Source organism: Strongylocentrotus purpuratus, unplaced genomic scaffold (genome assembly GCF_000002235.5).
Source record: "Strongylocentrotus purpuratus isolate Spur 01 unplaced genomic scaffold, Spur_5.0 spur5_scaffold_5, whole genome shotgun sequence".
NCBI lineage: Eukaryota > Metazoa > Echinodermata > Echinoidea > Camarodonta > Strongylocentrotidae > Strongylocentrotus > Strongylocentrotus purpuratus.
In genome coordinates, this window is record NW_022145611.1 from 5,258,470 (window position 1) to 5,286,244 (window position 27,775).

The following is a 27,775-nucleotide window of genomic DNA, read 5'->3' on the forward strand; positions in this document are numbered from 1 at the left end:
CATTTATGAACGCTCTGGCTATTTGGCGGGTTCAGCTCCCTAGCTCAACGATCGAGCAATAATCTAGGAATGAATATTCCCTCGCTCAATAAGGCCTTAAAATCAATTATTTTCGTTTTGTTTTGTTTTGTTTGGATTTATTCTGTTTTGTTTTGTTGATTTGTTAATTGTTTTGTTTTGTTTTATTTTATTTTTGTGTTGTGTTTCGTTGTTTCTTGTTTTTATGTCACAAATTTTCTCCTTCTTCTTCTTAATTCTATATTCTTCTTCTTCTTCGATCTTCTTCTTCTTTTTCCTTAGTTAATTTCTTTAATTCTTTCTACATGTATTTTTTTAAACGACTTATAATTATAGTCTTAGATAGACTATTCAACTTTTTACATGTGATGGACATTCGTATACTAGTAGGCCAGAAAACAGCCTGTCACCAAATAGTCACACATACATTGTATACATGGGGTGATTCATACATGGACATGCATGTACAAGAGTTAAAAAAATATCAGATGGCGCTGTTACAACTCGGAACTTGGGAATGAGAATTGTCACACATTTTTAATAAGTTGAAACATTTGTCCATGATAAAATAGGACCGAGACCGAGGATGAACAATACTCTAAGATTATTTACACCTCACTATTAAACACTTACAACACTGGGAAGGGGCATAATTTATTATACAAAACATTACAAAAATCACATGCGGCCTCTGTAAATACTTGCTATCTGTACTTGCCAACTAACTTCCTTTATCCATCATTAATTTTTTTTATTTTCCACTTTGTAATCTAAGATTTCACTTATTTGAAATGTTCTATTCAAAGAATTTAAGATTCCCTGCACTTGAAAAAAGTATCATTTTTAAAACATTTTTATGATTCGTGAAAAAGAATTCTGAAAGTTTTATTAACTTGGTTAACGGTTAAATATGGGAACAATAGTTTATATAATATTTTTTCTGGTATTGTGTGGAATGAATGGCGCTAAAATTGTGAATATAATTACCTAATATAGCAATTTTTAAAATAAATTATTACTCATGCTATACAAAATAGGCAAATGAGGTACATGGAATGCAATAGATAATCGTTTCGCCTAAAATAAATGAGTAATTATGCGACATACTGTAAAAAGTAAACCAAAAACGTAAATTTGTTGCCTTGTAGTATATAAATGGGGCCATTGTCGTTTAATACATTAGGTCGAATACATAAAAGAAATATAGAGAAAATAATAGGGTCGAATACTTATCTTTCATCAAATTGTATTTAAAAAAAAATCTTACTTTGATGTTACATAGTATCTTAAAGTTACCCTCACTGCAATTATATGTTTATTATCTTTATTGTCGACCAATCTCATTATAAATATGATTTTTTTTTCTTTCTTGACATTCCAAGTTTCCTTTTCTTCCAAATTGCTAATTTTTTTAAAGAAAATATACTCGTAAATCTTTATATTTATCACATTTCATAATTATATGGAATTCATCTCTTATACATTCATATTGCAGTCTTCACAGAATCGTAGATATGGGGGCGTTTTTTGTTGTTGTCTTTTTTGTGCGCTCGTAGTTTGGTCATGATATTGTTCTTAAAATGTATTTTGGTCAGTATGAGATAAATACTTTTCTTGCTTTCACTGTATAAGGACGCTGAAACCTGGGAAGAGCCTCGTCGCTCTACGTAATTCATCCAAACTTCGTATTCGTATCCAATATTTGAGCATGTGTATTGCAATTTGAATAAGTTGAGGATGCCTTCCAATTCCGGCTGAAACTGCTAAATTAGTGCATTTGCTGTTTACCCTTAAGATGTGTATTTTCTCAATATTATTTCTTATAATAAAGTGGTGTTTTCCCTGTTTCTATTTAAAGAATTTTCTTCATGTTCTTCATTGTACTAGCACCCTAAATTTCTGATCCATAAAGCAAAAATAGGTTGTACAGTAAGTTAAAGATAAAGGTTTAATAAGGTTGATACAGGGCAGGCGCGTACGCAGGATTTTTTCAAGGGGGGGTTTTAACATTTATAAATCGGGCCGAAAATTTCGCAACGACTCAGCCAGCCGCTGAATAAGCGGGGGGTAAGAGGACACTTTCTTTTTTTTTTTGGTATCGAAATTTGAAAATTTGACATTTTGCTCCGTTGGGGGTGGGGGGTAAGGTCAGCTTTTTTAGGTCAGCCATGGGAATTTAGTTTTTGTTTTTTTTAATTAAAAAAAAAAAAAAAAAAAAAAAAAAAATCCAAAAGGGGGGGGGGGGGTGGGTTTAGGGAAATTTAGAGGAGGTTTACACAAAAAAAAATACCAAAGGGGGGGGGGGGGGTTAACCCCCAAAACCCTCCCCCTGTGCCTGATACAGGGCGTAGTTATTGCCGTAAGTTTCTCCTGGCCTTACCCGCTAAACCCCTTGTCGCCGTTTTAAACGATCCATTATTACTAAAAACAATGCCTAAATATTTAATTTCCTTTACCGAGCAAAGTTTTTCCCCGTTTATTTCAAATTCACTCTTATCATTTAACCTGCCTGACTTATTATGTATATCATTCTTTTAGTTTTGGAGACATTAATATTCAACATCCAGGAGTTAAGTTGAGTGATTTAAACAGTATTGCATTCCTTGAGGGGATTTAGAAATAATTGCGAGATCGTCTGCATAAATTATGCAGTTCAAGCTCCTTTTAACGTGAAAACGTTAAAAATGTCAAAAAAAGAGTGAATTTTCACTCTATTTTCACTTTCTTGGGAGTGACGTCCGTGATCACTTGTTTAGGAGTGAAAATCGATTGATTTTAGAGTGCTCTCTAAGAAGAAAAGAGTGAATGTTCACTCTATTTTCACTACATTTTCACTCTCCAGAGGAGTGACGTCCGTGATCACTAGATTTTTTTTTTTAGAGAGGGCCTTTCAAAACTAGACATTCCCCGCGAGTATTAAATGAGGTGGTGGACAACTTTCCACAAGCTAAGATTATGGTATACGCTTTCGCACGAGTAAGGTAAAAATTCAAGCGCCAATTTTACTTACTTCAAAATAAAACTTAAAATGACATCAATAGTTCTTCAAAAACTTACTTTTATTTCCCGTACTATATCATGTGAACATCTGTTTGGACGGAACATTTTAGTTTCATAAACTTTAAGGAAGGAATTATCTTTGTCCCCTCCCGTGTTTGTACTGTAGTCCACAACACCTCCTTACAGTCCGTCCCTATATATTTTCCCTTTCTTTACAAATCACTTGCATCTCCAGACAACTCGTCTCTCCCTCCTCCTCTCTTCCATCATTTCCCGCTTTCTCTCACTCTTTCTCCTTGTCGAAAGTTAATCTCTCTTTCCAACTCACTTCACCCTCCCTCGCTTCCCTCTTCACGATCTTTCTCTCTCGCCCACTCTCCCTGTATTTCCATCTCACTCTCATTTTATGTTCTTGTTTTGGTAGTTTAGGTAACAAATTACTTTATCAAAGCATCACTTGAGCATACATCATAAATTATGCACTTGATTCAGAACATAGTAATGGAATACAAAGACAGATACTAACAAGAAAGAGACCTGAGAGTAAGGGAGAGAGAGGAAGAGAAAGAGAGAGAGAGAGAGAGAGAGAGAAGATGGGAGGGGGAGGGACAGGGGTAATAGAAGGAAGCTAGAACAAAGACAGAGTAAAGGGATGAACAAATATATAAAAATAAGAAATTAAAACAAAACACTCAAAGATTCAAATATGATTCTGCTACAAAAATCAGTTGTATGTTATTGTTTTTTTTAATGTTTTTGTATCATTATTTCCATTTCACCATATTCACTCCAGTCATCAGAAGTAATATTAAACAGATGGTATAGTTCTAAATTTTTCACAAGAACTGACTGTAGGTTTGATCAACAAACAGTTTCATAAATAGTGATACTAATTGACGATCCATTGAAACGTTCCTGCAGATATATGTTGGAACACTTGCATACCATTTTCATATATGATTTAAAAGATTATGAATATTGCTTAAAATATCAATTATAGGTCATAAATAACACAGGAAGGCCTATTGACATTCATAGACAGCTGATTAAAAATGTATTGTGATGTAAAGCTTTTCCTCATTATAATTTTCTTTTCCAATATCTGTATTTACATTACTAAAACAATTCAATACTGTTAATCGAACCCAAGCTAATTTCTTCTTATTCTGAATGTAAAAAGGTCTTCATACTAGAAGAAAATTCTCACGATATACCAAATCAGGCTGTGCATAATTATTTGTCATTCAAAATAAATTGCAGATTTAAAAGCTTTGACACTAAACTATCTGATAACATAGCCCGGGACGCTTGGGCAAAAGTCTTAATTTAAAAGAAGAATGAGAAGAAGAGAGATAGAGAGAGATAAAAATCAATTGTGAAAATGAACTGATATCTTAAAGTCAAAGATAAAATACAACAAAAAAGTTAAGTACAGAATTCATAAATTCATAATTAAAAAGAAAAGCAACATCATTTTAAACTCACTATTTTCAATAAAATGTTAAAGTATCGAAGAACACAAGGATGTAATAAAATAAATACTCTATTAATATCCCAATCAGGTCTCAAACTTAAAAACAAAAATCTAACGTTTCAAAGTCAAGAACTTTTTTCTCCATTTAAATACAAAAGTGAGCTAGGAATGGTTCCTCAATGTAAAACACATACATTGTGTGTGTTAATGGTTTTAGGTCATACCACCTAAAGACTTATTCATGGACTTATTCTCTAGCATTAGGCAAAAAACAAATACAACATACTATTTCAATAGAAAATAAGAAAAAGGAAGGTCATAAACTGCCCTCGATAGGGTTGTTAAATACAGATGTTTTCCAAGTTCAAAACAGCTTTTTGGCAGTTTACAAGATGAAACTCTCAAGTACATTACCCAACATTTTACAGATTAATGTGGGACGAAAATACTGCAATTACACAATCACCATAAATATAACTCCTCAATGAGGAGGATAGCTATTGCATGACTGATCAACAGTGAAACACATTTTTGTGCCGTTTTTACTTCCATATGGAAATATCACATTTCGTAATGCAACCAAATTTAATGCATACATCTTTGTGAAGTGCCTCAATGCAAGTTATTTCATTCACTTATTAAGAATAATTGTATTTCAATAGTCAGAATGCAAATTGCATATATTGTTATAGTGTTGTTAGGTAGGGCAGGCCATAATGTTTGCCCAAATATTGTATGCAATTCAGACTATTGAGATAAAATTATTTGTAACATGTGAATGAAATCATTTGTACCAAGGCTCTTCACAAAGACGTACGCATTAAATTTGGTTGCATTACGAAAATAGAATATTGGCAGCCAATAAAATACGATGGCCTTGTAACTGCAGGCACACACCACACACAGATATGTAGAGAGCTTCCAATATTTACATAGAGGTATAAAATGAACTCTATTTTTGTACACTATTTACAAGACTATCAAGGAAGAATATGCACACAGCTATAAGATAATCTATAATACAAACACACAGAAAATACAGCTAAAAATCTACCAGATAGGATGATAACTTGAATCTGCACCAAATATTTAAAACACCATGAAATATTACAGGGAATTTTTTATGTTGAGCGTTTTACTTCAAAAGTTACTGTTCCAATTCAATTCGATCTGATCAATATTGGTTGGAAACTTTAAAACCAAATACTCCAGAATAAGAGGTTTTTTTCCTCAGTAATCTCCTCCACTACCCAATGATAAAAAGCTAAAAATACTGTACATTATGTTTCTTTTCAGTTTAGCTCAAGTAAAAGCAATTAAAATGGATTATACACTGTAAAGTTTCCTACAAATCACTGTAATATGTTTAAATAGACACTTTTCCTTTATGATAGAATAGAATACAATGTTTTAAATTATTTCAATTTAGTTTCTGCATTCAAGCTGACAGCTAATTTTAAGTGAAATACAGCTATCGATTTAATATTTCCTAATTCAGATGCACATCATATTTGACTAAAAGCAATCCATAGCACCTCCGACAAATTTGTTAAATATAACTACATTTTAGGCTTCTTTGGTATCAACAAATTCTAGGCATATCTACATAAGACCCCACCACAATAAATGAGGGTTCGGGTCAAGTCTAGGGTTAAAGTTTGGGTCAGGGTTAGGGTTACTTGTGTGGTGGGGTATTCTGCCGTTGTTCAAAATTCAGCAACAGCAATTGGTAGCTAAATAACTTGTAAAACATGATGTGTGAAGAAAACTATGTACAGTGCTAAAACTACGATGATGAAGGAACAAGCAGACTTCTACATAAATATAATTGCAATAGGCAAGATACAACCTCTTTGGATGAAGAATACATCATGTGCTGAGAGCCAGAAGGGCATTAACTGTTATATTTTAATACAGAGATGATTTTGTCTATTACGAGCCAGAAAGTGGTTAATTTCGATTATTTTAAACATGAACACCCTCCTAGCATTCAAAATGGAAATGGCCCTGCTTTCAAAACCATTTATGCTGTTTGAGATATTGTTATATCTAGTTATCCTTGATTAATGATGACATATTAATAATTTCTAATTATGCTCAAGTTTAATATGATATTTCCCAATCTTAATAATGCTATCAATATATCAATGTACACCTCCTTATCTTTCCACTGCTGATAATGCAAAGACCTTGGTGACTTGTCCAAGACCTTTAGCAGAGCCTTCTCGGAAGAGGATTCTGGCGCCCTCCCGGATGTACTCAGGCTGCCGTACAAACCGGAACTTCACCAAAGCCTGCTCGTTGATTTTCACAGAATCCTGTTCAAGAATAAATTGAAATTGAGATTGAGATTGAGACTGAGATTGAATAAAACACAAGCAATCAAACTTTAGAGAAATAGAGAATTTTTTCTAAGGTTCACTTTGGGATTTGAATAATAAATTGAAAGTTAGGATTTGAGGTAATTTGTTAATATTTCAATTTTATGTGATTTATAAGACATTATTCCTTTGTATTTGAATAACATCAGCTGTATTGAGTATGATAGGTGAACAGATTTTTTGTTAAAGCAAACATGCGAAATATAATTATTGAGAAAGGACTCTTGTCCACAAATTTTCAAACCAGCAATGAATAAAGGAATTAACAAAGAGAACTATGAAAATGACTGTATTCTACTAATTCACTACACCCAGCGCAAGAACTACATGAACTACAACTACACCCTAATCTATATTTTTTCTTTCATTAAACTGGACTTTAAAATGAGCTTGAACTCAGCTTCAGGACCCTGGCCTATACAGAGTTGATATCAATCGCAGCTACTGTATGTACATAAGAGATAGGAGACTGCAAACTTGCGATTGATTAGAAGACTTCCAAATCAATCGCAACTCTTTATAAGATGGGGCCCAAGGGGGTGTTTCACAAAACTTGACATCAGTGACAAATGACAGTTGTTGTTATAAGCTAGTGAAATCCTTGCTTCTGATTGGTTAGTAGCAGATTTGTCACTGATTTTTGTCATTTGTCATTGAAAAAAGGCTTTGTGAAACGGGGCCCAGGTCTACTTGTTCAGAAGATAAAAGAGGGGAATCCCTTGCCTTGTCCATGTCACATATAATAGCATTCTGGCAGACGTTGCCTATATGCACGGTTGCTTGGTATCCACGACTGACGGAGGTAGTATGGTACAGGATACATATATCAGCTTCAAACTCGTAGCAAGGTGTTGGCTTTAGTTTCTCACTTACTAAAACCATTCCCTAGGAAGAAGAAGAAGAAAATTAATTCATGAATAAAATGTACAGAAATCTCTTTAAAGCCGGACTGCACTACTTGGGTCCTATATATAGCAAACAATGCCTAAGCAGTGCCCGTTGGTTTCCCATGATCCCCCTTTTCTTATGTTAATTGCCAGCTGATTTGATGAGATAACCACCTATCAGTGACCTTGCAAGGAGGTCTAATCCCTCCTGGCCAAACTAGTGCAGACAGGCTTTAATAAAAGTAAATCTTTGAATACAACAAGACATGTCAAACCTGAAAAACTTTATCTGAGATGGCAAATTTGAGTAACAATATCATGATACATTGCATACATTACAACCAGAATGGTCATTTTTTTTATTTTTTTTTACTCCAAGTGGTTCTTGTTTCAGCTTTTTAAAAAAACTTGTAGCTTAGGAGAGCAAATTTCCCCAAGCCCCAGGTTTTTTATTTTTTTTGCATCTAAAGTTGAATGCATTCATGCTCATGAAAGTTATGTAATCAATATTCACTTATTCTCCAGCAGCACATTCTATGGGGCACAGGTGGAATCATTCTACTCAAGAGGGCAAACAAAAGGTCTTCATGAAGCACCTCCATCACCTTGGCATTAATTATTCTAACACGCCAAACATTGGGGGGGTCTCCTTGTGCATGTGCTAAAGATCTGTGGATATTTGAGGTTCATTTGTCCCTAAGTTAACTAGGAACTGGGGGGTGTTTCACAAAGACTAAGATCGACTTTCAGTTGGTCTTAACTATGGCAGGCTATTCATGCCATTGTTTTATCTCACCATTTACCGGTACTGGCATTGGTCTCTCAAGGGACGTAAAATCCTTGTCACAAATCTACAGAATTTATATTTTCTGATAGTTCATCATTGAAGGAAAAAATATTATCTAAAGATCATAAACGTGAGGACAACCAGTGGCATGTAAGGCCTGCCATAGTTAAGTCCAACTTTAAAGTCGATCTTATTCTTTGTGAAACACTCCCCAGGTCTATTGCTTTCTGCATATGATAAATTAGAACACTGGAACGGTTACTACCTTTCTAATGGGCTTTTCCATCTCCCCTAGGGCCAGAGTGGCCGCTTGACCTGCCCTGACCACCCTGCTTGCTGACCGGTTCCTGTGTATACTCTGGATGTTCACTTTGCTGAAGGTCCCTTCCTCACTAGGTCCTAGTAGTAGAGTGTCGTCCTCTTTGATGACCCCCCTGTCAAAAAACATAACTCTAAACGTTAGAAAAATATATGCTTATGAACTGGGAGGCAAAAAGCGAACTGAATCGCTGCAACCCTGGGTCTCACCTCCAACTTTAAGTATTGCAAGTGTTCACTCCAAATCTAATCTAATGGGTAGAACGGATAATTATTCAACAAGATTTTGACTCCAGTGTTACTAATAATATACAATGTAACTACTGCTTTGACATGGAGTGCCATAATTGTTCTAATATACATGACATTATTATAAATATCATTGTTATCATTATTATTATTACATTAAAATCTTAAAATAAGTCCCTGGGTTTATATCTTAAATATTTCTGTCCTTGAAAGATAGCACACCTCACATGACATTAAAATCTTTAAAAAAAAACATGAATTTTCGTTTCCATATTTACAAGTGATCTTTACAATACATGCATAGAAATATGTAGACATTACATGCAGGGAGACATGATACCATTCATCAACTATTCCAATGATTTACCTGTATAGTGTACCTCCTACTACTCGCCCAACATTCGGAACACTGTACACCTCATCAACCTGCAAGAGTAAGATTGCAAACAGTACATGTTAGAGTTAAAGTTAAAGAGAAGGTTGAGTTCTGGGAAGAGGTGAAAAATAATCTATGAGCATTATCATTGTTATTATGCAAGTATGGAAGAACAACAGATAAAAAAATTTGATATCAAAAACTCATTTTGGCAAAATATGGAGTTACGTCTTTGTGTCAATGAACCCTCCATATACTTATTTTGAAGAGATTTTTGGCACACTTACTCCTTAGAATACAGGAATAATCCAAAGTAAACATAAGAGGAATAGAAAGCAAATTCTAATTTGATTTCAAGTTGAATTGTAGGTACCTAGACATGGGGTTCCCCATTATAATAATTAGTAACCATTAAGTTACTTTGACAATTCATTCAGAACATTTGTTATCACCTTACTGTTGTGGACCTACCTGGTATTCCGTCAATTCCTGCGTCAGCTTTTCTTGTTCCATAGAAGTGTTGGCAGGAGACAAAACATAGAGGAATTTCTTGAGCATCTCCATGTTAGCTCCTGTGACGCTGGACACGCAGAAGATTGGACATATGCTGCAAAGGACAGAAAGAGTGTTTTGTCTAGTCTAGTCTAAAAACAGAATTACAGAAGTACAGGGCGCTGTAACACAAAGCTTAGCAATTCTCGCATTTCACAATACATGCGCCACCAACGTTCGTACCATGAGAGGCAAACGCGGGTCGGAAGCATTTTTTAAAATCCAGGTGGAATTGCGATTAAGGCTATGTCTTGGCTCCTCATCTCGCCGATAATATCAATTTCACGAGATATCTATCTAGTAAGCTCTTTGTGAAATGGTTTAGGAAGATCAGAGATATCTCCGCAGTTGGCTGGTACAGTTATGACTGTCTTGTCGTTGGTGTTGAGAAACGGCCCCCTAATTTGTTGAGAAAGTTGTCGACCAAACTCCCAAAATTATCATGCTAGAGTGACTGTCGCAACTGAACCGAATGACGGCGCAAGAATTGTGGAACGCAAGAATTGATTGTACGATTGATTGATTGTACATAACAGTCAATAGCAAATTAGCAAGCAACCTGACTTATGTTTGTGTGACGGGGCCCTGTTGTGCAGATTTTATTCATCTGCAAATTTTCAACAGCCATACATGACAGCCATACATATACAAATATAAGCTGTCTAGTTGTTGGTGACTTAAAATTTACAGACTGACACTGAGCCATTGGGGAAGAACTGAATGACTGCATAACTTTCATGAGCCCTAATTCAGTATTTGCCTTGATGGGTTTTACAACTTTTGTATATAATAAATGATAAATGATAGGTTCTTATCTACAAACTGGCTTATTACACTGCATTCTACACCTACTTTGAGTTGTTGAAGTTGATTGCGGCTGTGACGGCATCATCTTCATTGTTGACTTGATAGGGAACCTTCTTGCAGCCTGGACCGGTCAAGAGCCTGGTCAGCTGAGAGATGGTACGCTGCCTGACCGCTGAACAACAGATGTCCATCTTGCTGACCACAATGAAGATGGGCACCTGGAGAGCCATGGCCAGTCCTAGATGTTCCCTGGTGGTACCAGCTAGGTAGCAAAAGAGAGAATCACTGATTATTCATGAGGAGGTGTTGTGGAATATTCACTTGCTTTCAGAATTTGACAGTTCAAAATGAATTAAATTGAATTGAATGCCAGCCTGGCACTAACATCTTTTGGCATGGCATTGATTGACTTACCATGGAAGTATTTGACGAAAATAAAATACAAAACGCTATTGAAGATGACTTATTTTGTTTAATGATTAAATTAAAGAAATCCAATCATTTGCAGGCTTCTCAGTTGGAACTAGTTTACTCTTGTTCTAAATTTAGTGAATATGGCCTCGCAGCATACCAGGGGTGGTTTGGTGATTTGGGAGGACAGAAGTAATTTTGTAGATATTAATTTGTATTTATTCAGATATTCAGTAAAAAATAAACATGTCCGGGGATGCAGCAAAAGGTTTAATAAAACCTGTACAAGGCTGCATCGCCAATAAAAATAAATGAATATTGCAAGATATTAAATTTGTCATCAGCATATTCATTACCCTTCTCAGGGGGAAAGTGTTCATGGTACATTCAAACCTGCTTTAACGACCACCTGTATAGAAAGACCACCTGTATAGAAAGACCACCTGTCTATAAAGACCACTTTTCTTGTCTCTCTTGGGTGTTCTTTATAGACAGGTTTCACTGTATTGCTTAGTCCCTAACACTTAGTATCAGCACCAAGAGTGTAACACACTGGCCAGCTTAGAACCCTGATCTTACCGATGCCTGTGCTTGCACTGATGACGAGCATGGCAAAGTCTGGTGCGTATCCCATCAGCCCAAAGATGGTCGTCTTGATGTACTTCTGATGCCCAGCCAGGTCTAGCAGGGTGATGAGCTTGGAAGCATTCTCACAGATCTCTTCTGCTGTTAAACAACCTTGCTGAGAATCACAGTAGTTGATCACCTAAAACGTATTTAAAAAATGTAGGAAACATGAATAATTTTGAGTGGGCAAGCTGGATAGGCCAGTAAAGCGCTGAACCAAAGGTCGCATATTCAAATCCAGCCCATACAGATGACTGAACCCTACATTTGCAATAAACAAAGATTATTAAAAAAATGTCTGAAAATGTATTATTTGTCCAAATACTGACATAAAACCTAATCATATTTTGCACTATGCTGTTCCTCTGGCTTATTTCTTTATCACTGTTTGTTTTTAATTTGTTTACATGTCTTTCAGTAACAGAATAAGTAAAAAAAAAAAAAAAATGATATCTACTATACTTTTAGGGAACTTATTTTACCAGGCCTTTTGGCCTATTAGTTCCCCTATTCTACATTTCCATTTTGCAATACTATGATGTACATGTAATTATAGGGCCTGTTTTCATTACAAAGGACTTTTATTAGATGTTTTCATGATGGAGGTCTATAATATGTGATCTACTTTCAATTTCTATGTGCTGAGAATCATACAGGTATCCCTGTATATTAAAGAGGATAAATTAATAGTCCAACAACCCTACAGTGGCAGAATCAAATGTATAAATGGGTTACCGGGTATATATAAGCACAGAAGTATAGCTAATGAAGAGGAATTCAACATTTAATAAAAACTTTAAACCACTCATTCATCTGATCAAATCAAAAGTACCGGGTAGCTCTTTTATTTCAAAGAATTGATAAATATGTGATGTTTTTGAGATGGAGGTCTGCATAGAAATTGAAAGTAGATCACATATTATAATAATATGTGATCTACTTTCTATTTCTATGCACTGTGAATCATACAGGTATCAGTGAATACAGAATAAACTGAATGGAAACAGGTTATAAACACAGAAGTTTCCAGGGCAAAGGGATTAACCCTGGGGGCTTAACATTTCAATCCCAAGCTTAAAACCACTCATGTATTCAATCAATACAGAAGAGGGTCATTTAACAGTTAATGGTCCTTGGATCAGAAGTTTCTATTGATTAGTCTTATCAGCTGACTGCAGCTTTAAGAAGCCAAAACAGCTCTGGCCTTGTAATCACGGCCATTGTTACATAACCGCCTATTATCTTCATGTGCGGGTACGATGTGTGTAAAAGCTGTGTTTGTAAACATTGTTGTTTCCGCATTGGCTAGTGTGTGGCGTTGCCATATATGCTATTACAGTTTAGAAACTGTAGTTTGAATGTTGTTGTTGTTGGTTTTAATGGCGTTTTCCATCCTTGTTGGATGATTTTCGCCATATGAAGAGCTTATGCCTTTAAATCTATAGATGGTCCAAACAGTCTATAAAGGAAACTTCAATGGACTCTGCAAAAGGCCACTATGGGCAGGTAGTCTTTCTAGACAGGTTCTTTCAAACATATACTGTACCTCCAAAAGGCTGACAAAAGGTTTTGGAAAGTAAGCCTTCATACTGTCACTACATTGGGTTTAAATATTGTTTTTCGTACTTAGGCAACATTTGCTCTGTGGTCAATTTCCTACAAAAATTAAATTCCAGACTTCCAACCCAGGACAAACACGTTACCTAGCCTCGACCCTAACCCTAAACCTAGCCTAAAAACCTACTTCCAACCTGAACTCTAACCCCTATATCTTTGACAAAATAAACCCTGGAATATCCTCACCAACTGAGCCCCGTTGCACAAAACTTACCATTGATGGTAACTTTGCCATCAATCGTAACTACTATGGAAACCTTGATTTTTATTGGCTGTTGAGCCCTGTTACCTTGGTAGTTGCCATTGATGGCAAAGTTACCATCAATGGTAAGTTTGATGCAACGGCTGAGAGCAAATGTCTGGTCACCAGGGCCTAGGAAAACAAAGCTTAACATTTGATCCTAACATTGATTTTTGCTATTGACTTCATTTTAAAATCACTATTAATTTGCAATCAATTGGACGATCGATTGTTAAGCTTTGTGTTATGTAGCCCAGTTTCCATCCATCCAAAAGGTGTTTGATATAGCGCCTTTTTACAGTTACAAAGCGCTGCACACACCGCTCCACAATGTTTGGGCCACTTTTTCTTACCTTTCCTCTGCTATTAAAACCAAGTATCTCATGGCTGATACTGGACGTCCTGCCTGACTGGATCTCATGTAGATGGCGGAAGAGATTCAGTCGTGCCCTCCCCCTGCCATTGTCCAGTTCACCCTGTGTCAAGACCCCTAGTAGAGTGCTCTTTCCCGCTTCTACATTGCCTAGTACTGCTATCCGAAGATCTATGAACTGAATGGTGGTGAATAAAGGGAAATGATATTAGATTAGATTGAATTGAAATAGTATTTTTATACATGATCCACTGGGAAGAATGAGGGCTGAATTTTAAGGAACGTATAAAGTAAAAGCAAAAACACAAAATACTATCACACAATGTATTTGTATAAGATAATTATGTAATGTGAAGCATAAAAATAATATAGAAACACTGAAACGTCTAAAAAGAAGTATTACAAATGTAACAAACATCTTAAATTCAAATTTTAACTTTAATCCACTGGATAAATTAATGTGGAATTACCGGTACAATTGAATATTGTTGTAATTATGTTGTCAATATCAGAGTTTTGGTCGACATGTAATATTCCAGCTAAAATGGTGTTTTATCAACCAGACTGTCAATAATGGCCCTACATAATAGTAATACATTTCAGCAAAAACGTTACACTTGTTTTATTCCTATTATACATTGTGTTTGAACGTTTTTAATGAACAGTATATAAATACTTGTGAGATGTATATATTAAATAAATCTAATTTACCTGCTGGTCATCAGGAACCCTCCTCACAAGTACTTCACAAGCTTTCCTGTCAGTATTCTCTCCTTCACAATCTACACACCGCTCCCTCAGGATGGTCGTTGTAGCTCCAAGTCTAAAGTAAGGGTAATCAAATGATATTTTGAATTTTAGTTTCATGGAAAAGTGAAGTAAATGTCAAAATATGAAATTACAACAATCATTATTATACGTAGTGAAGTACATCTGTTTTGTTGAGTGTTTAGCATTACAGTGAGTGTCAAATATCCTTCAGGCATTTGTACACACTTTGCAAATTGTAATTGAATATAATGTACATACGGTACACTCTGAAATACCGGTATCCCCTTTCAAACAGCATTGTTAACATACAAATGTACATGCACATGTACCGGTACACATCATGAGGTAGAGAAGAGTGATAGTGTCACATGCTCATTTCAACTGAGGTGGGAGAGAGAGATATTTGTTGCATCTGCAAACCAGGGGAGGTGTTTTACAAAGGTCCTAAGTTTGACTTAACAAATATGGAAAGCCATTAGCATCTTTGAAAATATTTTTTAAAAGTTATTTTAAAAGGCATTAACTATTGATTCAAATCATTTGTATTTTATTATCCAGGAGATTTCATGTTCATGATGTGGAATCTATAAAAAGTCTAAAATAAATGAATTTTTGCTTTTAATATATTTTATTTTAAGGCTACAAATGGCTCTCCATAATGTTTAGTCCAACTGAGAGTTAAGTTCGACTTAGAATCTTTGAGAAACACCCCACAGGAATACCAACTTCATAACTGGCTGCCATTCTGTTGAGAGTATCCAATGATGCTTCCAACTCTTCTTGGGAGAGAGCGGCTAGCATCCCATCGTCATCAACACCAACCTCACATACTGCCACACCCTAGCTCTCCCTGGACCTCCACAAACTTACCTGGATGCCATTCTGTTGAGAGTATCCAATGATGCTTCCAACTCCTTTTGGGAGAGACCGGCTAGCATCCCATCATCATCAACACGAATCTCACATACTGCCACACCCTAGCTCTCCCTTGACCTCCACAAACTTACCTGGATGCCATTCTGTTGAGAGTATCCAATGATGCTTCCAACTCCTTTTGGGAGAGACCGGCTAGCATCCCATCATCATCAACACAAATCTCACATACTGCCACACCCACTGGCCACACCCTAGCTCACCCTTGACCTCCACAAACTTACCTGGAAGCCATTCTGTTGAGAGTATCCAATGATGCTTCCAACTCCTCTTGGGAGAGACCAGCTAGCATCCCATCATCGTCAACACCAATCTCACATACTGCCACACCCTAGCTCTCCCTTGACCTCCACAAACTTACCTGGATGCCATTCTGTTGAGAGTATCCAATGATGCTTCCAACTCCTTTTGGGAGAGACCGGCTAGCATCCCATCATCATCAACACGAATCTCACATACTGCCACACCCTAGCTCTCCCTTGACCTCCACAAACTTACCTGGATGCCATCCTGTTGAGAGTATCCAATGATGCTTCCAACTCCACTTGGAAGAGACCAGCTAGCATCTCATCGTCATCAACACCAATCTCACATACTGCCACACCCACTGGCCACACCCTAGCTCACCCTTGACCTCCACAAACTTACCTGGATGCCATTCTGTTGAGAGTATCCAACGATGCTTCCAATTCCTCTTGGGAGAGACCGGCTAGCATGCCATTGTCTTCTACCCCAATCTCGTAGATAGCTTCTCCTTGGCCCTCCCTCAACCTCCATTTCATCTGGCTCACTAGGTGCTCGAAGCGACTACTGGATGGATTCACTAGCTTCAACTAAATATGGAACAAAATAAATAAACAATTATGGCTTCTAACAGTGAACTATAAAACTAATATTGTAAAACCACAAACATCTGTACGCACAAGACTTTCATAAGTTGCATAGGAGGTTCACAGAAGTTTCCATGCCATGAATAAACAGCATGACCTTAGTTTTTGCAGTTCTCAAAAGCTGCCTGGTGTGAAATAGGCTGTCGATCGTTATTCCATGACAGTTTTCCTGTAAGAAAATGTCCGGAGGCCAACAGAAGTACAAGATGAAAGTAAATGTACTTCTAAATTTCCATAGGCATAGGGAAGAAAAAACAAACTTTAACCTTTTTGAGGCTTAACAAATTCATGAAAATTTATAAGAACTACCGGTATCAAGTTTTCAACAGAATAATCTTGGCAAGTCAGGATTTGGAACTCTATAAAAGTATGGAAAAGGAAGTCTGATGTTCTGGCAAAGCATCCTCATTTATAATCTAGTCTGACTAGTCATATCTTTCACAGAAATTCAAATGATTGTGCACAATATTTCAAACGGGATCATTTTGCATTCATCCCAGTGATCCAACTACCCTAATAGACAGTTTACTAATTTAAATTTATGGATGTTTCTTTCATGGGGACCTAGTAATGAGCTATGCATATTATCCATTTACCTCTTATTAATAAATGAATTACACTATTAGTACTTAGAATCCAGTTTACATACAAAACTATGCATAGAATTTGAATATATTATATTAAAAAACCTGTTTATTGGGTATACTACAGTAACTAGGCCTTTAATACTTGTCAACATCTATAGGCCTACCGTACTTACAACTATACATTAATTTAAAGTATGGCCTTATCAACTATCAAGGGATCATGTATCTCCAGGCCCAGGGGTACTCATTTTGTAGCTGTACAAACTAATCCAAATTCAGACAACCAGAATTCAGACAACCAGAATTCATTGTATAGCTACATGTACATATCTCTCTGATTAGTAGTTCATGTTCCCAGTCTGAAGTTCTGAATATCATATTTAAAAAGAAACGCCATATACCATGTATGTTGCGCATCGTTTGATTGAATATTTCACAAAAAGAATCAGGGACTACAGGGTCTTGTTCTAGTTTGAACATGGTATTACATCACATGTATATGAAAATTGTTTGTACCGTAACTGAGTGGGACTTCTTTCACTTTACAATGATTCATTACACGTTTCTTTCGACATGTTTCATAAATTTCCTCTAGTATGAACAGGTTATCAAATAGACAAACAGCCAGTTGATGACCTTTCATCAGGCACGTTTGACATCTATTTGTAGTTTGCAGGCGCAGACCCTTGTCACTCGCTGTGTGTAAAAACAGAGTCTGCACAGTGAGACTAGGCTGACAGCACACTGCATAGGCTCTGTAATTTACACAATGTAGCTCCTGCGGTCTGATTTGACACAGCCAACGACTGATTAAGCAAGGATCTTCTCAAGACCTTTGGAAAATTGTGGTCAAGTGTCAAATCAGAGTCTGTGTCTGCAGACTATTTAAAACCTTGGCATGATAACATCGCGGACTCTTCCGTTATATAATGCCAATGTCATGTGACCTGAATGCCAACAGAAGTCTTGTCAGTCAGGCATCTCTGTTCTGATCTTTGTGAACAATAATAATATAAACAAGACCCTGGATATAGTAGGCCAATAACAACAACACAGAAAAGTTGTAAGCCTACTAAGCCCATATCTTAGCTACATGTATGTGACATAATACATATGTACATGTACTAGAAATCAAATGTTACTACAGTACCTATTGCCTACAACCGTAGCTGAAATCTACCGGTACATACACATTATATATGTACTTTATACATGTACATACATCAAAATATACAACATTTCTATTCTTACTGATATCAAAACATACCAGGATAATAATTGCATGAAAGCTAATATCTGAAGGGGTTATTCAACAATTTTGACATTACAAAACAGTACAATTCTTACTAAAAGTATGCAGTGATACAAAATAGCATTGAATAAGTGACTTTAAAAAATACATTCTGGAATGTCATATAAAAACAAAGTTTAGGAGAGAGAAATAATTGCTTACCTTATACTCAATATTGCCTTCTGCAGCCTGAAATTAAACCAAAAAAAAGATAATTTTGAGTGATTTCAAAATGTTTGAAAATATCTTAAAGGTAATTAAGAAATTTATCATTGATGATTGATATAGGCTGGCCACAATGCTCTTTCACAGATTTCACCCCAAACATCAAATTATTTCTGCACTGTTTCAGGTACAGTATGGGTTAAGGCTTAGGGTACATGTATATTTGTTGTATCTAACAAAAACCTAATAACTAGACGATAATCTGAACACTTCTTGTACGTGTACATGTACATGTAGCTCTATGTGTTGACTTATAATATGAAGAATCAATGGCGCGTTACTTTCAAACACACAATATATACATGTACTCCAGGATGTTTCATGATTTACCAAAGAAATACTGATGCCTCAAATTCCAAGGCATATCTTATTAGTGGTTCTACATACATGTATATCTGAGATAACCATGATCTCTGACACAAACTTTCACAGAATTCAAATTGATAAGTTTTGCTAGCATCCAATGGCATGACAATGAAAGTTACTTCAGCACAACAGTTTCATCCTTCATTATCTTTCCTTCTACTCCCTTCATCATAATCACTTTCGCCGCAACCAAGGACCTCTTCCATTCTATTGTGAGTTTTGTGACGTATGCAATAAATACCAATGCAACCCTTTTGTGACAATAATGGGAGTTGAACATTCAAGATCTCACAGAGATCTTTAAAGAGGAAGACCACCCTGATAATAAGTTAGTTGAACGATTTAAAATATAGTCATGTATCAATGTTAAGGTTTTTTAAAGTTGATATCTATCACAAGCAAATTGGCAACTCCACCAGACCACCATGCACCTTTTTGTGTACAATTATCTTGGTTCTGGTAGAAGTAATAGATTATATATGTTATGGTGATATAAAATAATATTTGCAACCATAATGTACAGTAGGCCACATTTAATAAATTTATTCTTAAGAAAAATGATAGGGTGCCCAAAGCTCGCAGAGATTTGAAAAAATATTAGGAATGTGACTCCGATCCATGATTTCTCATATTCTACACAAATCTATTTTAGTTCAATATTACAAAATAAACAGCAATATTTTAGAATACAATTTGGTGCAAATAGAAAATTAATCATCAAAGAATTCTGGAGATATCGCAATCTCAAAATTCAATGTCGGATAAGAATACTCTGCAACTGACGAAAAAATAATAAAAACAAAAAGACGTTAATTCACACACAGGAGTTTACAGCAGAATTGTCAAAAAAACCAATCAATCAGATGTAAAATAATTGCATAATTTGCAAAGGCTAATATCATACAATCAGTTGGTATCACTCTTAATTTTTAATTTTGATAACATATTTTTTCTAAAAATGAAGATTTCCAGACTCTTGTTGGCAAGTAACTAACGCAAAAGACTGCAAAATTTGCTGAGGTTTTGTCAATATTTTCATAATTTCACATGATGATCGATGAAGATGATATGATGATGAACTATAACATTTAACAGGATATGATAATGGTAATTGATGATTAGACCAAATGTGAAGAAAATATAGTCAATTTTCAAATCAATTTTTTTGTTTTTGTTTAACTCTAACTAATCCCAGGCCCAGGCATTAGTCATTATCATAAGATGATGACGTGGATCCTTATCAAAAATAAATGATTGGTTGAAAGCGTACACGTGACCAGGCATTTATTTTGCCTAATGCGTAATTTCGATAATGACCGGTCATTTAGTAAAACCATGTTATAAAACAAATAAAACAAAATCTTATAAAACAAGTAGTAATAGAACTAATACACATCATTTTGTTCGGGCATTAGTAAAATTACCCACACTCGGTACCAGTCTAAACACCCTCGGCCACCGCCTCGGGCATGTTAGACTGTTCCAAAGGTACCTTTAGCTTGTGTGGGTAATTCTTACTAATGCCCTCACTGCTGTGTATTATTTGTATACTGAGTGTTAATGTTTATAGGACAGGTCAATCAAAAGTCTAGACACTGAATGCTGAAAAGGAAATGTAAACAAGCAAAAGTAAAAAATTAATCTTTTTTTTTTACTTCTACTAGGCCTACCGACAATACCTTAAATAATGGCAGTAAAAGTTTCATAGATCTACAGGGCAAACCTTCTTCAAATGCAAGTGCAAGAACTTAGAAATCTTTTGTTTTGTTTTGGCCCAACCCGTGTATCCGCTCTTTTCATATAGCCTAGGGTCCACCGACGCTTGAAGCTGACTAGCCCGCGCCTAGCCCACCCGCCTTCACTGTCAACCGCTGTTTGTTTTGACTTACCTCTGGCGGAAGGTTGTTCAGGGAGCAGGAAGATACCTCTACTTTCTCCTGGCTGCTCATGAAACCCGACAAATTCCAGCTAATATCCATGTTGAAATCAAACACGAGTGCACATTTCAGGTCAGAAATTGCTGCTAAAATGCTGTTCAAAGTCGGATTTCTCCGCTCTTGATACAACCAGTCAATCCTCTGTATATGCCACCTCACGCACTGCGCATGCGCAGATAAATCACCATAACATTATTATTATTATTATCTGATGCAACTGACAGGAAATTGATAAGACAACAATAACACAACTGACTTTGCAACATATGTCGAAAGAATTGCAACATCATTACATGTCCTAGTAAAGTTAAGACCATTTACACAATAATGATACATCTATTATTCTGCTGAAACCCCCCTCTTCGTGTCTTTATAGGATTTTGTTGTCTCTAGCTCTTCCTCATGCATGCACCCCTCCTGTTCTACCTAGCCTAGCTCGATCTCCTCTTTTTACCCCTCCCCATTTCCCCCTAATCTGTCAGCGTCATTTCCTCCGACTTTGCCTCCTCCTCTTCCTCTTTTCCCTCAGAGTTTGCCTCCTCCTCGACCAGCCCAATCTTTCTTTTGTTTCTTCCGACTCACCATTCGATTCCCGCTTCCCCCCTCCCGTTTTGTTCGCATGATTTTCCGTTCATTCTTTGCTTATTTTGAAACTAGGATATGTACTTTATAACAAGTGGTAATTATAGTACTTAATCATTTTTTATAATATCTATGTCATTTCTGGCTACTTAATCATTGAATTTCATATTCAACATGTTTAAGTCGTGAGGGGAGCCTTGATTCAGAAGCTTGGTGATCCCCAGGTATAAGCTGATGTTTCATATTGTATATGTTAGTTTTCTTGTATTCTTTGTTCTTAATTGTTACACTATTTCGTGCTCCTGGAAATGGAAATAAAGAAGTAATGAAATAATTCTGTCAATAATACTGTATTGAACCAAGGAGTTACTATCCCTGCATATCACTCAGGTACAGGTACTCGCCGTAGACGGCGCGTTTGCTCACAATTTAATGCAGGAACAACTGGGTTCAGTGGCAAGCATGTATTTACAGAGGGACATTGGGGCACGGCCCACCAATCGAGTGTAGATTTTTTTTTTTTTATATAGAAAGAGAGACAATAGAGGAAAGCGAGAAAATGAAAGGGAGAATGGAACAAGGAGGAGGATATGAAGGCAGATGATCGAGGAGGAAGAATGAGAGGATATATGAGATGAAGGCATGCAGAGGAGGAGGATAAGTTGAAGGCAGAAAAGGAGTTGAAGGTAGGGGAGGGGACGAAGGCAGAGGAGGAGGAGGAGGAGGAAGAATGAGTTGAAGGTAGAGGAGCCTGGAACGAAAGCAGAGGATCTTGAGATGAAAGCAGAGGAGGAGGAGGAAGAGGAGGAGGAGAAGGAAGAAGAGGGATAGGATTTATGAAATGAAGGCAGAGGAGGAAGAGCGGTTAAAGGTGGAGGTGTCGTGGTCGAGTGGATCCGTCGACGGACTGTTGATCGTAAGGTCCGCGGCACGAATGTCTTTTGGCAAGACATTGATCTACATTTTGCCACACTCAACCCAGGTGATGTAAATGGGTACCTGGCAGGAATTGATTCCTTGAAATGAAAAAGCGCCGCGGGGTAATAATCGGGGCAGTGACAAGAGCGTCACAAAGTGACGGACACGTCCGCTTTATAAAAAGCCACCATTATTATTATTATCATTATTATATAATGAAGGCAGAGGAGGATATATTATTATGAAGGCAGAGGATACGGAGAGGAGAATGAGATGAAGACAGAGAAGGAGGAGATGAAGGCAGAGGAGGGGGAATCAGAAGGCAGAGAAGGAGGTGGAAGATGAGAAGGCAGAGACCGTCTAGGAGGAGGAGATGAAGGCAGCTAGGGAGGAGGTGAGGGCAGAGAAGAATGAAGAGGAGGAGGAGATGAAGGCGGATGGGTAGGATGAGTCAAAGCAAGAGGAGGAGCTGTCATTTGTTTTTGGTGGAAGAGGCTAAAATTACAGAGGAAGATGATAAACTGCAAGGCAAGGTGAAGATCAAGTTGAAGATGGAGAAGGATTCATAAAATTAATGAAGGAGTTAATAGAGTTTGCTGAAACCTTCTGGAATGAGATGTGGAAGAAGAAGATGAAGGAGAAAAGGCAAAATCAGTTGGAGGAGGAATTGAGCACAAATGAAATGAAAGAGATGTTGGTGGAGATACAGGTGGCCCATGACTTCGAAAAGGAGGGGAAGATAAGCGGAAAGGAAGAAGATGGGAAGAACAAAAGTGTTCGAGATAACACAAATCAGGTTGTTGTAAATGGATGAAGACGTGCCCCTTTCATCAAACGGCGAAAGGAAGGAAACAAAGAAGACAACAAAAGAGTAAGAAAGAGACATAGAGAGTAAGAGACATTTAGAGACAGAGGGGGAGGGGGAGGTAGATAATAGAAAGAAAGAGAGAGAGAGAGAGAGTAAGAGAGAGAGAGAGAGAGAGAGAGAGATAGAGAGAGAGAGGGAGAGAGAGAGAGAGAGAGAGAGAGAAATTGATAGGAGGAAATGAACGTAAGAATTTCCGGTCGGTATCATCCTGACATGTAGTATGAGTTTTATATGTAAAATGTGACTTCAACTTTGAAATCAACACATTTAATTGTGAACCCCTTTCAACTTTCTTGAATAAAAGCGCACAATGTTGTCCTTTGAGGACAACAGTTACTGCGCTCAACTGTGACGTAATGGATGCGGTGATGCGCATGCGTCATGATCTGCATAGTTACAAAGTTATCTTTTCATCATTATTGATGTAAGCGCTTTTAGCTATAACATCGATTTAGTAGCATCTCTTCTGAATATATCAGAATATTTGTCTAATTGTCTTTGATTTGAATCTTTCATCATGAGTGACGAACGTAAGTCCTATCTAGAAAACACGTCGATATCATACAACTAGAATAATTTATTGCGATATGTTTTCTTCATGATTTAGGTTAAAAATCAATATCATATGCAACGTCAAAATAATCTTGCGTTTAAAAAAAAATAAAGATAGGGGTCTTAATAAGACAAGCGTTAGTTTTTAATAGACTCCTCCTTCTGTACGTTTCCTATACTATAAGTCTAAATCATTTAAATTGCTTCGATATTGTATAACACCATGATTGTAAAGTGTATACAAGTAAATTTTGGGGTATCACTTCTCATATTAATTTTTATGTATAAATTATTGTTACATTCTCATTAATGATGTTGTCATGTATTTAGAAAAATACAAAAACATATTATGTGGGAATTCAATAAGCTTTGCAACTTGGAATACAAAGACTGATGAAGTAATCAATTTTTCATTCATGTTCAAATTTGAAAATGTTCAAATTTCCAATTCTTCTTCTTCTTCTTCTTCAAGATAATCTGCCTCCTTCAATACTGAAGATTCTTGCAGATGCCGTATACTCGGCCTGGTTGGGGTATGCAGGTGGACCATTACACCGGGGTTTCCCCCTACTCTTACACGAATAGTGCAATGGGTTCTTAACGTGCAAGGGTTATGACTCTCCTGTACACGGGGCCTCCATTTAACGTCCTATCCGAGGGACGGAGTGTTTTCCACTTGACATAACCTGCATCTATGAACAAGGGAAGGGGCACGTTAACACACAACGCAGGCTTCAGTCATCCGCCTGGGTGGGAGTCGAACCCGGGATCTTTGGTTCGACAGGCAGACGCTTTACCGACTGAGCCAACTCGCCTCCTCAAATTAAAGCGGATGTGGAAAATCGTTTGCATAATTATTAAAGTCGTATTGAAATCCTTGAAACTAAAACAGTCGATAGTCGCTTTTAATTTTGGATACAAAATATATGATGTATCATACAGTGTCATTATATTGGTCTTCTCCAATTTGTTTTTATTATTCAGCAAATCGAGTAGTTCCTAGATTTCAACACGAGTTGGCAGAGACTCTTGCCTTCAGTGAGTATGTCTATCTGAATGACATTCAGACAAACCAGATTAACGAGTTTGTCCAATATCTCCAAAAGAAAGGCGCAGAGCTGACGACTGATGAGGAGGAAATCATACAGGAGAAGGAAGCAAAATTTAATGAAGCGGTAGAATGGGAGGAGGAGTTGAAGGCAGAGGAGGAGGAGGAGGAGCTGGATGTAGAGGAGGAGGAGGAGTTGAATGCAGAGGAGGGGGAGGTGAAGGAGATAATGGCTGAGGAGCCTGAGAAGGAGATAACGACAGAGGAGGAGGAGATGACGGCTAAGGAGGAGGAGATAAAGATTGAGGAGGAGGAGGAGGAGATGACGGCAGAGGAGGAGGAGGAGGAGATGACGACTGAGGAGGAGGAGGAGATGACGGCTGAGGAGGAGGATGAGATAACGGCAGAGGAGGAGCTAAAGACAGAGGAGAAGGGGCTGATGTTAGACGAGGAGGGGATAAAGGTAGAGGAGGAGGAGGAGGAGGAGATGAATGACATTCACACAAACCAGATTAACGCGTTTGTCCTGTATCTCCAAGAGAAAGTTGCAGAGCTGACGACTGATGAGGAGGAAATCATACTGGAGAAGGAAGCAAATAAAGCGGTAGAACGGGAGGAGGAGCTGAAAGCAAAGGAGGAGGAGTTGAAGGCAGAGGAGGAGGAGGAGGAGGAGGATGATGATGAGTTGAAGGCAGAGGAGGAGGTGAAGAATGACATCCAGCCCAACCAGATTAACGCGTTTGTCCTGTATCTCGAAGAGAAAGTTGCAGAGCTGACGACTGATGAGGAGGAAATCATACAGAAGAAGGAAGCAAAGGAAGCGGTAGAATGGGAGGAGGAATTGAAGGTAAAGGAAGAGGGGCTAAAGGTCGAGGAGGAGAAGGAGGTGAAAGTAGAGGAGGAGGAGATGGCGGCAGAGCAGGAGGAGATGAAATCAGAGGAGGAGGAAATGAAGGCAGAGGAGGAGGAGGAGATGGCGGCAGAGCAGGAGGAGATGAAATCAGAGGAGGATTTGAAGGCAGAGGAGAAGATGAAGGCAGAGGAGGCGGAGATGATAAAGGCTGAGGAGGAGAAGATAAAGGCAGAAGAGGAGGAGACGAAGGCGGTGGAGGAGCAGGCAATCACTTTGGTTGCGGAGGCTAAGGTTACAGAGGAAGACAGAGAGCTAGAGGGCGAGAAGGTAGTGAAGCTGTCAGAAATAACGGAGGAGTTAAGAGAGTTTGCTGAAACCTTGTGGAACGAAACGCCGATGGAGAAGATGAAGAAGGGGCACATACAGAAGGATGAAAAGATCATTAACGAAATGAAAGAGGTATTGGAGGGAATACGAGAGGCCAAAGACTTCAAAGAGGAGAGGAAGATCAATATAAAGAATGAAGATAGGAAGAAGGAGAGTGATCAAGATAACAAAGATCAGGCTGTTGTAACTGGAAGAAGACAGAAATGGTGGCAACTTTTATGCTGTTTTGGTTGGAGGAGGCGCAGCAGGCGTTCTTAAGACTTGAATGAAGACTTATGTTATGATCATTGACATTGTGAATAAAATTGTAAATAAATTGTAAATTTAAATTGACTTCTGAGGACTGTTTGACATATTTTGATTCACTATTGGAAGACGGGGAGTGGTATAATCCAGCAAATACAGAGAGAGAAAGAGAGAGAGAGAGAGAAAAAAAAGGATGGGGGGGGGGGGGGTGAAGAGATATCTATAAATTAAAAAAAAGAACAGACCCGTTTACTGATCAATTTATCGGGTTTCTCTAGAAACTCTTGCTATCAACTACCCAATTGATATGCTATGCAAACTGGCACCTCTATGGAGGGGATCCACTTTGCACACATTGGTTGCTACTATGTCTCACAAGCCTAATGCAAGCACTTGGGTCGTCAAAAAGAAACGTTTGTTAAAGACATAGGCGTAGAATTAGTAAACAGGCATACTGAGTGACAAACAGAAAAAAGGACGAATTTCCATGCATTTTCAAAATGACACATTATTTACTTTTTAGCAGTTGGGTTAAATAAACTCCATATTATCTCTCATTATTCTCTAAATGTATTCCAGTCCTTCCCTAAGTCGAGTTGAATGACTAGTATCAATGATATGCAAGTATCTGAAAAAATCTGGAACCTAATTGTGAAATGAAAACTATGAAATGGAAATATTGATATAAAGGCAATGCAAATACAAATGAGATTTATGTGTAGGCTTTAATGTAAATTTTTATTTTCACACAATGATTTGAATACTTACAGGTTAGACAAGGGAATTTCAGTTATTATCGGAATGAACATATCCATGTGATTTCATAATTACATTTGGTCATAAAGTTACAGATATTACTTACATTAAAGGTAAAGATCAGTATTGGAAACGCCCCAATTTCAAAAAATGAAATGGAAGCTCTCATTACCAATCATGTGAAAGAATATGTTTTGACTAATACATGATGATAAAAAATTTGCCGGGGAAACCGCCTACTAATTCATATATTTGGTAAATTTGTTTCTCTCATGGTCTGTGAGAGATATAGGGTAGTCCCATATACATCTTTCTGTGTATAGTGCTTGTAACTTTACGAAGAATGGGCCAAATTTCTTATCATTTTGATGATTCCAGAACCTTGCAGATGCTAGATGCTAGATGATCAACCTTTTCTGATCGATTCCACAACGTTTCTTTCACAAT

The 27,775-nt window shown here is 37.2% G+C and overlaps 2 protein-coding genes across 2 annotated transcripts; one reads left to right on the forward strand and one right to left on the reverse strand.

Moving 5' to 3' along the window:
* Positions 1 to 5,880: 5,880 nt before the first annotated feature.
* On the reverse strand, positions 5,881 to 21,293 carry LOC581962 (GTP-binding protein 2). Its single transcript, XM_030998701.1, has 12 exons — positions 21,071 to 21,293; positions 18,753 to 18,779; positions 16,471 to 16,655; positions 14,830 to 14,941; positions 14,099 to 14,296; positions 11,840 to 12,026; positions 10,895 to 11,111; positions 9,962 to 10,097; positions 9,482 to 9,540; positions 8,813 to 8,981; positions 7,597 to 7,758; positions 5,881 to 6,810 (listed from the first exon to the last, which is right to left on the reverse strand). The coding sequence occupies exons 1-12, from the start codon at positions 21,158 to 21,160 to the stop codon at positions 6,652 to 6,654; spliced, it is 1,701 nt and encodes a 566-aa protein (XP_030854561.1). The 5' UTR covers positions 21,161 to 21,293; the 3' UTR covers positions 5,881 to 6,651.
* Positions 21,294 to 22,541: 1,248 nt separating this feature from the next.
* LOC105437834 (golgin subfamily A member 6-like protein 1) lies at positions 22,542 to 26,584 on the forward strand. The gene is given in 5 exon segments (XM_030998489.1): positions 22,542 to 22,616; positions 22,923 to 23,059; positions 24,009 to 24,016; positions 25,023 to 25,213; positions 25,475 to 26,584. Coding segments are annotated over 5 exon segments (1,521 nt in total).
* Positions 26,585 to 27,775: the final 1,191 nt, after the last annotated feature.